The 16,405-nt window shown below is 35.9% G+C and overlaps 1 protein-coding gene across 1 annotated transcript in view; it reads right to left on the bottom strand.

Annotated features, from left to right (window-relative positions):
- LOC118749434 (neural-cadherin-like) overlaps positions 1-14,641 on the bottom strand; it is a 201,473-nt gene extending 186,832 nt beyond the window's left edge. The window contains exons 1-2 of the mRNA XM_036484236.1: positions 14,223-14,641; positions 12,927-13,138 (exon numbers count right to left, since the gene is read on the bottom strand). Of these exons, the coding sequence (XP_036340129.1) occupies positions 12,927-13,138; positions 14,223-14,641 (631 nt within the window). The remainder of the gene's footprint in view (positions 1-12,926; positions 13,139-14,222) is intronic.
- Positions 14,642-16,405: the final 1,764 nt, after the last annotated feature.

Genomic DNA, 16,405 nt, shown 5'->3' with positions numbered 1-16,405 from the left:
GATAAAGATAAAGATAAAGATAAAGATAAAGATAAAGATAAAGATAAGTAGACTGTTATGATCAACCTGTAATTCTCGCAGGAGATTTCAACGTCAACTTTTTGCTGGCCGAATCTGATGAACAGACAAAATTTTTTAAACAAATTTTCACTGGCAATGGTTAATGGGGGAAATGATCCAACAACAAAGGAGCGGCTACCAATGATGCGGTTTTTTCCAGAAATATTAATAATATTGAAATAAAAAATTTCATATTTTACTTTCGTTACCACAATCTACTAGTTAACATTGTAGATATGTATTTTTTTACAGCCACAAATAATAATTAAACTTTTCAGTTGGATATATAAAAAAAATAAAAAGTTTAAGGTCGTTAAAAAAATTTTAAATAAATATGGTTTTGTATATTAGAAAATATGTACATGTTTATGTATATCGCACATTTCTTTCTTTCTGGCATTTCCTATATCAAGTTTCACGTCTTCCTCGCGTAGGGAGTACACGCTCTGAGTTTTTTTGGGTGCAGTATGCCTCGATGGCACTCACGTCATATTGGTTACTTTGTGTACTGAAGAGCCCCAAAGTATTGTAGATTTCAATAGTTTCCGCACCGCACGCGTTTAAAAAAATTCAAATTTTTTGCGATTACCTTCTTGAACTTAATTCAATAGCAATCGCGTATATATCGAAGCTTTGCTTAAAAGTTCGCCAGTTTTCTGAAAGATTACCGTCCAACTTCAAAGGATCTGGCCGCCATACATCAATGCTGCTAGTCACGTTAGTCGCCATTAGGTATTCCTCACTTCGCTGCTTTCTTCACTTTTCTGCAATCCACTTCTTGCACCAACCATTAATTAGTTTTACCGGCTGTGCCATGCTATATTCCAACGGTGAGCAAACGTGGCTCTTTGTTTTTTTTTTTTATTCGTTTTATATACACATACGCAAATTAAGATCGGAACATTACCCGCAATTTGAGAATGAAAATTGGCTTTCTGACTTAATGTTCTTTACCGATATGATGGAACATTTGCAAAACTTGAATTTGTATCTACAAGGAGATAATAAAAATGTTTTTGATTTGACGCAAATTATTTTAAGTTTTGAAAGTAAACTACGCATTTTTGTTCAGCTGATCAAAAAGAGCTAAATTGAATTTGATAGTTTGGAACATAAAATAGTAAACTGCGACTAATTAAACTTGTAAGATGGAAGTAATTATTCGTTTAGTAAGTGAACTGTGTCAGAATAAGACTTCGGGATTTGTTTTCCTACCATTTCAAATGTATACTTTTGAATGTAAAGAAAATTTCTTTCAGCTGTTCGTCTAACTTGCAAGTTTCTACAAATTCTTTGTGGGCGTACTATTTTTTATATTTTTCTCTTGTGAGAACAGATTATATTTCGCCGGAATTTTGCTATTGGACATTTTTTACTGAAGATTTTAAACGAACGTACCTATTGACTAACCAACATTTAACAGAACTGTTACGAACGGCTTTAACTGACGTAAAACCAGATTTAGAAAATTGTGCCAAAGGGATGTTTTTAATTTTCATTAATATCTATTTTACTTATATTATAATATGTAATAATAAAATTAATATTTTTCATTTCTAATAATAACTTTATTTAAAAATAAAAATTTTCTTTTTGTTGCTTTATTTTTGTGGCTCTTTGTAGAATTTAGAATTTACATATGGTCAGTGATGCCACATGTAGGGGAAATTCCCTGCATGTAGGGATTTTCGACTGGAAAAATGCGTACGTAGGGAAAAAGGGCAGATTTTGTATATATCTTAAAATGTAGGGAATTTTTGAAAAGTGAATCAAAATTCACATGATTCCGTCGTTTTTGCAAGGCGAATGTGTTGTACGAATGTGTCGTACAAATGTCCAACATCTATTTTTATACCCGAGCGCACTTGTGCATGTCTGTCTGTCCGTCCGTGTACACTATAACTCGAGCACAAATTGAGATATCTCAACGAAATTTGGTATGTAGGTTTCTATTTGTCCAAGGTAGGTTGGTATTGAAAATGGGCGACATCGGACAATAACCACGTCCACCTCCCATATAACGGTATTTTCGAAATATGCAAAAACTACGATATTTCCGTATATATTGGATCCAAATTATTTAAATATAATAATAATATAATAATAATATAATACACGAAGTAGAATTTTGGCTTAAAATAAGACAGTTATGAATTTTGTGGAAATAGGCGTGGCACCGCCCACTTACGATGAAATGCTGTATCTCTGTAGTCCCTTCACCAATCCCCACAAAACTCGGTACGAACATTGCTTAGAGCCTCACTAAGAAATCCTTTGAAAATTTTGTAAATCAGACAAGAACCACGCCCATCTCCCATATAACGGTAATTTACAGAAATATGAAAACTGCGATAAATTAGTAAGTATTTAAACTAATTTACTCAAAATCGATATATATCTCAGCCAAAAATGCTACTTAGGGAAATTTTTGAGCAAATGGGCATGGCACCGCCCACTTACGCCTATATATGTGTGTCTCGGTAACCGGTCTATCAATTTCTACTAAACTCGGTACATTTATCAACCTTGGCTCAAAAACGCGATATGTTGAAACTTTTTAAACCGGACTAAAATTACTGTCACCTACCATATAACGGTAAATTTCTGAAATACAAAAATTCCGATATTTCAATAACTAAACACGCCAGCATACAACAATCTCTTAACAAGACACAATATTATTGCTTTTTCTTAAATGGGCGTGGTACCACCCACTTATGACTACATACATAAGTGTATATTGATAGCCCCCATATCGATTTCCCCAAACATACTCCAATTATTTCAATATCTAATATCATATTAACGAAACCGTTTGACATCAGGAAAAATACTCTTGCTTATCATGCAGTTAACTGAAAGGTGAAAAAACGATGTTTAATACGTGCGCCGGGTATATAAAGTTCGGTTTCGCCCGAACTTATACTTCTTTATTTGTTAAATTTATGATGGCTAAAAACATATATGACCATCATTAAAATTTCCTAGTTTGTTTTTTCCTTTTGATGTTTTTTCATCAATACTTTTTTTATGTTTTCTGTTCTAATAAACACATAAATACTGTGATTTATTTAAATAAAAAAGGTATGTACGTGCTATATTGAAATAATAATAGGTTTGTTCCACAAGCTACTTGTAGAAAAACTCGAGCAAAGTTCAAACTGTCAGCGTATATCAAATAAACTCAAAAACTTACTGGTGGAGCGCGTATGTGTAACTCGAAGTGACTTCGAGTAGCTTGTGGAACAAACCTAATATATAAGGGTATTTCCAAACTGACGTTATGTCACACTCGTACGACAAAATGTTACAAAAAAAAATATTAAAAAAGTCAAAATTTTAAAAACGTCTATCTAGGCTTGCATAGCAATTAAAATGCCCCTTATTCAGTAAAAGAAAAATTACAAGTGTATGAAGTGGATTTTGATTTCGATTATAAAATTGCAAAACTCTGCGAATTGGGCAAGACTATTTGTATACAAGTTTTTGTAGTAATATTGGAAATGTGTAAGGCTAATTTTCCAAGTTTTTAAATATAGAAATCTTTTCAGCTTTATGTTTAATCAGCTGAACTACCTGACGTGACGTTACCTGGCGTAACGTTACCTACTCAAATTTCCATTGAAAAATTTTTGTTAATGTTGTTCTTGAACTTTTTGTTTTGACATAAGCGCCACCAGCGGCTTAATCTTTTGCAAATCTATGTCTTATTACGTTTCAACTAAATATGCCAAATGTGAAACAAATCAGAGCATAAATACCTTTTTTCAAAATATCTCGAGGCGCCACCTAACGCCACCATTTTTGGCCTATAAATAATTTAGATATAGGACTTTAAATTTCTTTACAAGGTAGACTTTTCGCTGGAAACACCCATATTTAAAACAAACCCGCATTTTTATTCAATCTATTCCCTTTGGTAATTAAGTGTTTCATATGTCCTCACGGTTATTTTTCTGACTCGAAATTTCCCCAAAAAGAATATTCCTTCCCTTTTTCGTTGTCTTTATGCAAAATGTATCTCACTACACTCCGGTTTCTGACCGGACTTCAATTGAAGGAATTTTTCACGTAAAGATTTACGATAATCACATTTATTTTTCTTCTTAATCACACATTCATTACCTACGTATAACAAAAACAAATGTTTTATTTTCGGATGCTGCTTTATTTTAAGCGTTCTTCTTATTGCACTGTGATTGATTGATTTCTGAATGCAATTACGAGTATAAGGGATATGAGCTGGAAGCTTATGAAGTGAAAATCTCATTAGCAAGATTAAACGCACACGAAAGTTTACTACGAAATTGTGTGTTAATTTGTATTGCAGTATTCACAAGGCAAAAAGTCTTAAATGAATGCAATACATAAAAGCAATTTACGTCAGGGATGAAACAGATAAGCGGCAAGAAAAGTAGCGGGCAACTGAGTAGTGTGTGGGTAGTTAACAAGAAAGCAGATGATTGCCTGATTATCCAGAGCTATAGAAGCCTACAATAAATTAATTGAAAATGGTAATGGAAGAATTTAAGAGTAAATTGTGATAACTGCTGTTTTTCTTGTATTGGGATGAGTGCATACAATGCGAAGGATTTATAGCAAACGTGGCAGATACTAAAGGGCTGCAAGAATCAACTCATGAATTAACTCGAGTCTAGCGCCGCTTTTAAGTTGAAACTAGTTCAATGCAGATACTTGAGTTCTTGTCTTTCACTAGCGGGTAAACTTATTAATTCATCACATAAACAAACTAAACTCACACTCACACCACCAACCACTGTTTAGCGATCATTTCAACTCAACAACGGCGCTAGACTCGAGTTATGGGATGAATTCATGAGTTAACTCTTGCAACCCTTTAGCAGATACCCTGCAGGGAAAGCTACTAGTTGTGAACTATAATGCTACCAGGTTGCTTTTCAGCCCAACTAGTTCACGTTGTATCCTTTTTCACTGTTAGCCACTGGTATTTTTAACATGGCGGTGTCATAGGGGATTTATTTTTATTTTTTTATGGTATTTTTTAAATTTTTTATGGTATTTGAGAGTATTTAAGTTTTTTCCAAATGAAATTAAGTTTACATTTTTCTATTTTATATTTAAATTGAAATAATTGACTTACTTTACTTTACGGTTGTCAGATGTACTGATTTTATCAGTATAGTAGAGATTTTTCAACTCTCGTACTGATTCTATTCATTTCTTTAATCAGTACGCTATTGTCCTGATTTTTCAAAATTTGTACTGATTTGTACTGAATTTTGAATTCTGAGCAAACAAATTTGTAACGGGTCTTCCCACCGAGCTTGCAACTCGGTAAGTCGGTGTACGGTAATTTTTCCCCATGTATTTTGTTTGTGAAATATTTTTTTACACAAACCAAATACTTTGGAATTTTTTAAAGGGTTTTATACAACGTTTCAACTTCTTTAACTGTACTGTAAGAAGTAAGCAGAAAATAATTTTATTAAAGTTGACATATTCCAGATAATGTTTGATATACGCAAGAAATTAATTCAACAAAATGATCAATCGTTTTATGGGCATTTCGCCGAGTCGTTAGGTGCAAGTTGCGATAATATGGTGGAGTATAATTTATTTAAAAAAGGGCTGGGTGTTTTTGTCGAGTGTTGTTAGTTATCTCGAAAATAACTTTTAGTTTAGTAACAACAAATTTGAATAATTGAATGACTTTTGCCTACAACTAACTGACATCGCAACAAAATGTTGCATATAATATACATATCTCGATGTCTTAGAAACTCTTTTTAGCGAATCCTTAGCCTTTCAAAGTTTTTGCGCAGTTGAAAAAAGAAATTAAAGCCCCGAAGAAATATGGATGAAGTACGTGTCAACAGGTCGGAAATATATGTAATTTTGTTTTTTCAATAATACACTCAAACAGCGTTGCCAATTTTGGTACTTTCGTACAAAAACTGGTACTTTGAAAATTATTTGGTACCTTGGTACGTTGATTTTGATTTTGGTATTTTTTCGTTAAAAGTGACAGGAAAAACAATATTATATAATTATTTCCATCTATATTTCTATATTCTATATTTTTTCTTCAATAATAAGTCCAATAATTTAAACGAGAGCTTCAATACAATTAATTTTCAATACGTGAAAGTTGTCGCAAAGACAGATTCTAAATTCTAGAAGAGTTCCTTTTTTCATCCTATTCGGCTTTGTTTACTTGTACTTGAGAAATGCCAGATTCGCCGGCAACGCGCTATTTGATATTCTATAATTCTTGACAGTCCCTTACAAAAGATTGCATTTACGAGCGACAAGTAGAAAAGTGCGCAAAGTAGGAAATTAGAAGTGAAGTTACTTATGTAAATTCCAATGTATTTGCAGGAAGTTTTTAAACGAAATATTAAGATATCTACGTGAATCACATATGTATGTAAATCATATGCTATTTAGCGGTATAAAAACTGAAAAGGGGCTCAAAATTTAAATAAAACAAGTGAGAGCAGCGCTGTCTTCGGCTATGGCGAAGGCTTCATACCTTTCATGAACATCTGAAAACTTTACTTTAACAGATTACTGCATTTGAAAAAATGTATATATTCACAGCACACATAGATAGAGGAGTTACATATATAAAAAATCTTATCTAAACAATCAGAGGTATGAAGGATATACCCCATATAGCACCAATCAAAGTGATTTTCACTGCTGTGTGATCGGTATGTAAACCGGTAACACAATTTAATGCGTTTAGCTTCTTACATAAAGGAGATATATCGCAAAAACTGGTATAGGAACAATCAGTGGTATAAGAGATAAAGCTTATACAGCATAGATTTTGACGATTTTCTCAGTAGACTTTGTATTATTATTTATACAATAGCTTACGAAATTTATCGGTTTTAGCTGTCCAAACAAATTAGTTTACATTAAAACCCCATATATGGAGGCAATATATAAGTTACAGTGACCCGATCTTTGTTAATTTTACTGTAAACTATCTGTTGATAATGAGTGAAAATAGTGCGAAATATCATGTTTCTAGCTGCATATATTTAGAAGATATAACAAAGAATCTCATATCTGAACAATCAGTTGTATGGGAGCTATATGTAAAAGTGACCCGATCTTTGTTATTTCCACTGTAAGAATTCTGTTGATAATCGTTGGAAGTATTGCAAAATTTCATGTTCCTAGCTACATAAATCGAGGAGTCATAATTAAATTTCTCATAACTGAACAATCAGTTGAATGGGAGATATATGTTATAGTGACCCGATTTTTGTTATTTTCACTGTAAATATTCTGTTAATAATGAGTGAAAACGGTGAGAATTTTCATGTTCCTAGCTGCATAAATGGAGAAGTTATGGAAAAAAATCTCATATCTGAACAATCAGTTGTATGGAGGCTATAGGTTATAGCGACCCGATCTTCGTCATTTTCTCTGAAAGTATTCTTTTGATAATGAGTGACAACAGTTCAAAATTTCATGTTACTAGCTACTTAAATGGAGGAGTTATAACGAAAAATCTTATATCTGAACAATCAGTAGTACGATAGCTATAGGTTATAGCGACCCGATCTTTGTAATTTTCATTATGAGTTCTCTGTTAATAATGGGTGGAAGTATTGCAAAATTTAATTTTCTTAGCTGCATAAATGGAGAAGTTATAACGAAAAATCTCATATCTGAACAATCAGTTGTATGGGAGCTATATGTTATAGTGGTCCGATTCTTCCGGTTCCGACAAATGATTAATACATTATAAAAATACACCCACCTACCAAATTTGATCCGGATATCTCGAAAACTGAGAGACTAGATTGCATACAAACAGACGGACAGACAGACAGACAGACAGACAGACAGACAGACAGACGGACAGACGGACAGACGGACATGGCTAAATCGACTCAGCTCGACATTCTGATCATTTAAGTATACATTTTAATGGGTCTATCTCTTCTTATTCTGGTACTTACAAACATCGGACCAAAGTTATAATACCATTTCATGCTCATGAAAGGTATAACTACTATCAGTTTTATGTCACATCGAATTTAAAAACAATTTATGTTTTCATCAGTTACAGCGCTCTTACACAATGTGTATACCAGGGACCGTAACGGTTATAACTTTTGTTAAAAAAAATCACTTTTTAATCATTATTAACTGAGTTTTATTTTTTTCTCAAACCATAACGATTATTTTTTTAGTTTTATTTTTTTCACACATGCACGTGTTTGCGAATTGGTGACGAACTGATTTTGTATGGAAAAACATTTATGCCCATATATTTGAATAAAATAAACGTACGTAGAAGATATCAGCTAATACTCCCCATATACCAAACGAAATAAAAAGCCTGAATTTTTGATTAAAGAAAACAAAAACAAAATCATTCGAGCGGTTTTCGATTATTTTGGCATTAAAAAAAATTTGCAAATTTTTTCAACAATTTTTTGACTTTAAGTGCTCGATATTTGTTGAATTTATATAAAATTTATACACGATAATATTTCCACTGCTCCAAAGAACCTATATCCCGAAAATTAAAGTTATATCTGCCAATCATAAGTTGCTAGAGCACTTTAAAGGCTGAAAATTTACCCCAAAATAAGCCAATATTTACCGTTGTTTCTACGACAGACACCGAATCAGGGACTTACATAGATATATATGTCGATAGGCTTGGAATTTTGTCTTTGAAAGGGCGCAATTTTCTTTGAAATCATTCCATTAGTTCTCGCGCAATAAGCAATAAGTTTTCGTGAAGCTCTAAAAATTACAACTACAACATTTGAGCATAACCTCCATATCGAAACGTAAGACGTATTCTACATCAAAATAAAAATCAGTGCCGCTGAAGATATTCCGAGTAATAAGAAATATGTATATTGGTTTACTCCTTATCACGTAGCATTTCCCTTTCAGAGTGATTTTTTTACTTTTCTGGTGCGTTCTAATATATGGTACATACGAGTTGATAAAAAAAGAGCATTTATATATGCAAATACATATCGTGTAAGAGCGCTGTTAAAGGTGCTTTATATGCATATACAAATGAACATATTGTACAAAGACTTATGCTTCTGTTTCACACATAAGCTACACTTTTCCAAGTAAATTTGCGAAAAAGCAACACGGTGCCACTGCTAAGGGAGCGGTGCAAGAGAGGTCTGTTTATCGAGCCCCTAATTATTGAATCATGAATGCTACCGCAGCTTTGGTCTTGTGAAATCATATATTTTTACAATTTTACACAACTAAAGCGCGTTCTAAAAATTTAGTATGTATTAAAAAATTAACTGCTCTGACGGTTTCTTTTATCTTCCTATTCGGCTTTATTTGCTTTTACTTGAGAAACGTCATCGTCGACAGGACGGCGTAATCTTGTATTCCATCATTCTTGACTTTTCAATGAGTAAATATATAAAGACAGACTCATCTTGATGGAGTGATGGACAAATGAGTTTTGAACAGGGTCTAGAAATTTCGTTTTTATGTTTTTAGCTATCGTACGAACTATATTTTTATAGAAAAAAATTCTGTGTGAAAAAATATTTTCTAAGTTTTATTACTGCAAAAAAAATTTTTGGTACCCTCGAAACCGTTTTGGTACGTTTTTTGGTAGGGGAAAAAATTGTGAGTGGCAACAATGCACTCAAACCAGTGTTGGCAAAATGTTAATCTAGTTAACGATTAACATTTTAATCGCGATTGACTATTAAAATTATTTAATCGAAATCAACTGTATGATTAATGATTAAACTTTTTTTAATCGTTAATCGCTGGCGGCGATTACGATTAATTAATTTTAATCATTAATCTTTAATCCAATTAAAATAGTTTGTCCGAATTTGGAACCAAACACCAGTTGTAGTAACTATTTTGTGTTTTACGCTTACAAAAAAACACATAAAATAAAAGAAAAATTATAAGTATTGTTATTAGTAATACATAAACTGGGAACTTTTACAACGCAGCGCACATGTGCAGAGGGATATTGAAACCTAGTTTGTAAAACGTATGTTGGTATAGATCTAAATGAAAATGTACACCAAATTTCTTAGATTGATGAGGAAACCCGACATAGCCATACCCGACTAACTGGCTTAGTGTGCACAGGTAAATTCCAGAATAAATTAATTAATCATCAAAACTACTTAATCAAATTAAGAGTTAATGATTAAAAATTAATTTTTTTTAATCGTGGTTACGATTAATTGTTTAATCAGATTAAAATTAATCATGATTAACTCTAAGCGGATTGAATTTAATCGAATTAACTAATTGATTAAAAAATCAATCGATTAGTGCCAACACTGACTCAAACGAAGCACCTCTTTTAAGTAAGTAAAAAGTTTACTTCCGGGCACAAAGACCCTTACTTATTAAAACATTTGAAAGCGAACTCCAAATTAAATGTAATTTTAAAATGAAATGCAAAGAGTTCTTTGAATTGCTATTCAAATATGTCTTTAATATTAAATAATTTATTGGCTCCTGTGTACAATGATACTATAAAGGTATTCTATACTACATATTTATTAATGTGTACATTCATGCTCAAATGAATGACATTTTTATTGATTGTGAACTATGCACATTTTATTTTTATACCAAAATATTATTAAAAACAAGTGCTCTGGCGTTTTAAAGTATTAACTGTTAATTACATTCATTCATAATTTTGCTTTGAATAAAAGTGTACTAAGAAGTACTGATTTTTATAGCACGAAAAAAGCCAAGGTACTGATTTCACACAAAAAAAAATCTGGCAACCCTACTTTAATCACCTCCATGCCGATTCGAACCTGAGATCTCAGAAGCAGAATTAATAGTTTTCACTCGTCGCCACAGCCGACATTTGCGAGGAGAGCAATTAATTGCATTTTAGTTTTAGTTTTGGCAATTCAAAGATAAGTTGTTCGAAATGGTAGGCCGTCGCTTTAACGCATACTATTTAATGAACTGGTTAAGGCGTATTTAACAAGGTGGTGTTGGCCGTATATAAGTAAAAAATTACACTAACAAATTATACGCTGATGTCCATACTGTCATTGGTATGAGTTACAACAAACACATCATTTTGACGTAATGGCCTCCACGGCGAAAAACTCCGCTGTCGCCCCAACACCACCTTGTTTAATACACCTTGGAACTGGTATTTTTACACAAAAATTTTCCAATTTTAAAAACTTTTCATCGAAACTTCAATCAGCCTTTTAAGCAAAACTATCGGTACGCACTTTTGTAACCTATTCGATTTTATACTACATGCTACATGTAATTATTTTTATATGAGAAAAATTGCGAAAGAGCGTCAGTAAAAAAATTTTCAAAAACTCTGATGAAAAGATCATATCGTCCCCTCAATATAACAATAGCGTATAATTTTTTTTGGGTTTTGAGAAAATCGAGTTTAAAGTTTTTGTTTTTTTTTTGTTTGAAGGAAATTTTTGAACAAGAAATTATACACCATTTTTTCCAATGACATTTTGACCCACTTTGTGGAAGTAGAATTTGACGAAATTTTGACCAGACATAGAATCAATGATGGAGATTCTAAATATGCAATAAAAAAATAATGGCGTATGAGCACATACGCTATTGTTATATTGAGGGGACGATATATGTAATACTTCTATATTGGCAGTAAGCTAACTTCTCAATGTGTAAGCATTCCGAAATCAAAGCGAGACAGTCTAGTACCGTTTTTGTCAATGAATTGTGTACTTGAGTGCCGTTTTTGTATATGTGTTGTGTACATGTTTATTTATAAACGTATGTGTTGCTTTTCTTTCGTACGTGTTTATTGATATATCTGTTCTGTAGTGTTTTCGGACGGTATAATAGTATATAAGAGTATTATATATATGGAAAAGATTGGAAATTTTGGTGAAAAGTTTTTAAAATTTGAGTTTTTTTGTTAAATCCATACAAAGTTGGAAACTTTAATATAATAAGAATGAACTATAGTTTTATTAAAAACTACCGAAAAATATTTGTCATGAAAAACATTGTGAATCTTATAAAATATATCAGTCTGTGGAGTTCGTTTACGCTGACTGTGTACGTAGGTTAGGTTAGGTTATCCAGGCTGCCCTCATCCGTACAGGAAAAGGGCACAATTAGGTCTTTATGGGCCCATTGTGATACCATATTTGAGGCTCGTAGCGTCCCTCCTCCTACCTCAGAAATTGAGCCAATCGTAGATACTGGCCGAGTCCAGTTCAGCCAGACACTCGAAAGAATAGCGAAGGAGCGAGCGTCGACGGGCTCTTGCCAAAGCGGGACAGTGACACAGGTAATGCTCCACGCTCTCGATTTCCTCCTAATCGCGGCGGCTACTACAGTAATCATTTGGCTGCAAACCCATCCTGGCAGCGTGGGTTCCCATAAGGCAGTGCCCGGTGAGAATTCCAATAACATGGCGAGCATTGGTCGCTCCAAGCGGAAGAGGGCGAGATCTACGCTTATCTAACCTAGGCCAAATCTGTTTCGCTATCCTGCACGTGGGCTGCGCGACCATCTTACATTTGCCCGTTCGATACAGTTATTCTGCAGACAAAGCCTACGGAGAGAAATGTCATTGAGCAGAGGCTCCGATAGTACCCTCCTAAACACAGTCCAGTCGGTACGTCTCTTGTTTCTATACAGAATCGGAGCCGGAGATTCCAAAGAGATTTCGAATGATAGGTACATATGATCAGAGAATGAATGGTCGTTTAGTACATGCCATTCCCTAATGCTCTCCAAGAAAGAGTTAGACGTTAAGGTCATATCTATTATCTCCTCCCTGTTTGAGGTAACAAAGGTGGGTCTACTACCAATATTACAAATAGCTAGATCATAAGATAGTATGAAGTCAAGTAGTAACTCACCTCTTGGGTTGATGTCGGTAGAACCCCATAACGAGTGGTGCGCGTTTGCATCGGCTCCTACCACGACGGGAAACTTCCTTAAATTGACCTCTTTCACTACGTCCAGTAACCGAGCAGGGGGGCAGTCTTGGCGATCGTGAGCCATATAGGTTGACACCAGCCAGAGTTTGGTGGATTTGCCCTCCACAATGATGCTCATCGTGTCTTCATCGCTAAAATGAGTGAGTAAATTATAAGAAATAGTTTATTAATACACATGCTCTGATCTTACCTGCCACTGGGGCCGACACAATGTGGTAAGCATTAGAGTTAAGTCCGCAGACCCTGTTTTTTACAACCCAGGGCTCTTGGACAAAAGTTAGCTCCTCCCCTTTGTCACTAAGGTGCAGGAGCAGAGCTGCGGAGGCTGCTTTGGAGTGGTGAAGGTTAATTTTAAAGACCTTCATCACAGCCTTTAAGGAGTTGTCGCCATCCATGGATCCTGGCGAGGTCCCTTTGGACACCTCTACCACAGTATCATTAGGGTCCTCCGTTTCCTATGCCAGGAACAGGTTCTCGAAATCCCTCGTCCATTGGCCGAAATCAGACCCGTCTCCAGAAGCCGATTGCGTATCGCTTTCCTATTCTGATGCCGAGTCTGATTCCTCCGCCAGACGAGTGACCACGGGACCCTCCTGGACTTCTTGGCTAGAGGCAGGACCGCTCGAGGCGTTTTCTGCCCTACTCGAAATAAGGCCTTTTTCAGGTGGCAGATTATCGGGTTCACTCGCGGCCTACAAGGGATTTCATCCCTATGCACTGCCACTAAGTCAGCGCCGGGCCACAGTTCCCCAAGCGAAGATATGGCCTCCTTATAGAGCCGAGCCGACCTTTCGCCAGCGTCGCGAATGACAGGAGCAGAGCCAGGATTCCTTTGGAGAATATCCTTATGTGGGGTATAGAGACCTACAAGGACAGTCCAAATGGTCCTTGGCCACATCATTAAATGCCCGAGGGACCCGTGAAGGGTTTGGCGGGCTGTTCTTGCTGGAGGTTTTAGGCCTCTTCGATGGGCCGTGGGCATCATCTACCGATAGCTGCCTTTTGGGTGCCAGTTCCCTGGAAAATGAGGGAGTGGGTTCAGGGTTATTTAAGACACCCTTCTCCTGAGTCCGTTCCCGGCTTTCAGGGAGAATGCCCTTTGCCTTCTCAACCACATCCCTCATATTCTCGGGAAGCGGATTGTCCGCGAATTTCGTCAGCAGCCTGGAAGCGGCTCTTCTGACCCGCTTCGCTCGCACTGCTGGGCGTACTCGCTTAATTGTCCCTGAACCACTGGGACGAGGGTCCTTTTTCGCCAACTGTGACTTGTGGTTGTGGTTGGCATTCCTATTGCCCGTACAGGGCTCCCGGGTGCCAGTAACGCCCCCAACCTGAGCTGCTTTAGAGCTGCCCTCAATGGGTGTGCTCATTGCCGCTCTTGATGAGGACGCCTGGCACGAGAGGTCCATCGGCCGTGTAGGCTCCGTTGCCATCCCAGACGCCAGTCGCTCGCTACCCTCCGAGGGTCTGCAGCTACCAACGCTGGGTTCAATATTCGATTTAAATGGCCGTGAAGGCTTCTTCGGGACCGATCCAGCGGCTACCGAAGATTTATCTTGACAATTTATAACGCCGTGTCCGTCGGCGACATTTTTACCCGTGTAGGGATCCGGGGCTTCATTATTTGTATTCATACTCATCTGCTTCTTTGGTCGCCTGCTGAGCCGTAACCGTTCGTCGAACGTGTATAAAGGTAAGGAGAAAGAACGGTCGGCCACAGCAGAGCCCCGTGCTGCGGTAAGTCCACCGCTACTCCCGGAGGTGGACAGGTATCCGTGAGGCGCCGTTAAAATACAGTCGGAAGAGCCCCCTGACTGCAAACCATCCAATAGGCACGGTGACGCATGACACCCTGGATTAGGGGGGCGTTTTATACCTACCGCCAGGTACGCCCTAGAAATAGCCTAAGTATGCCCCCCCAGCCCCCCTTTGGCGAGCCAAGAAGAGACAGGAGAGTTTATACTTCGGCCTTAGCTAGGCACCGCCTACTTAAAACACTGCGGCGTAGCAGCGGTGCAAGCAGCGATGCCCATTGCCCAGTCGGCACCCGCTTGGAGGATATATCTAGGAGAATTTTTTCCAACCTACTGTGTTCGTATAATGAATAACAAATAACGAACGGTCAAGGTACACTACACAGAACCCACTTTCTAGCAAAAATGACTAAATGCAGCCAAAAATTCGTGACGGATATGTGTGAATACAACTGCTATTTTTACGGAGACTGAACATTTTTAATAATTCTTCATCCTTTAAAAATACCGAACTTCCGTTTTATTGTTATTCATAAAAAGCATTTTCGCAAATAATACACAAAATCCCGACATAAGTACCTAAATGCGAAAAATAAAATACCATTTCACTTGTCAGATTTAGCGCTAGACTTAGTAACAGCTTTTCGTCACGTTAACAACTTTTCGTCACTTTGAGAGTCGACTCTAAATCTTAATATATTTTTTAGGCGTTGAAAGTTTACGACATACAACAATACGACAACGTTGTGAATACCCCAAATATATTGGCGCTTACAAATATATATGTACATAAATATGTTTATGTTTGGCCGAGCTTCTGCTCCGAATTGTGGCGTGCGCTTTGATGTTGTCACACAAAGGGGAGGGATTGTATGTTTATGACAAGCAGAAATACACTCGGACAAGGCCAAAACAATACGAAATCTTTTAAAAAAGATCGAGTCCTTCTGATTCGTACAGAGTTTTGCTTTGCTTTAAACACGCAAAATGTTGTATTCACAGTTTTGAAAAATACTTAAAGGAACCGCCCAATTCTGTGTTTTCTTGATAAATTTTTTTAAAGAGTGGAACTGATTTCATTGTCACATATGAAAAATATGAAATTAAAAACAAAAAAGCTTTTGACTGCCGTAGCCGAGTAGGTGGAGATGTCGACTTGAATTCCGTGTGTCGCAGGTTCAAATGCCAGCACATGCGAGTATTTAATTGTTAGAATCAATTTTATTAATATACAAAATTTATACATTTCACATGAAATTTCAATTTGTCAATAGCATTTTCAATATTGATAATTTATCAAGAAAAGAGCTTTTGCTTTCTATGCTAGAATACCAATTCTTGATAAATAATAAAATCTCCTGTAAAATTTGGGAAAAGGGACTTAGCAACTATTCACTCTAAGCTAGCGATATGTATCAGGGATGTTGCGAATGGTTTACACATTCGCATTCTACATTCGCATTCGCATCAAATGGCTCTAACAGCCCGATTCTGTGCATTTTGGTAAATACAATTTTTTTATAATTTGTAAATTTTTTATTATTTATCAAGAATTGGAATTCTAGCACAGAAATCAAAAGCTCTTTTAAATTATCAAGATTGAAAATGCTATTGACAAATTGAAATTTCATGTGAAATGTATAA

This window comes from Rhagoletis pomonella, unplaced genomic scaffold, assembly GCF_013731165.1.
Source record: "Rhagoletis pomonella isolate Grant_MI unplaced genomic scaffold, Rhpom_1.0 Rhpom_scaffold_00016, whole genome shotgun sequence".
Lineage (NCBI taxonomy): Eukaryota > Metazoa > Arthropoda > Insecta > Diptera > Tephritidae > Rhagoletis > Rhagoletis pomonella.
The sequence above is the reverse complement of the archived record's forward strand: the minus strand, read 5'-3'. Positions and strand labels throughout refer to the sequence as shown.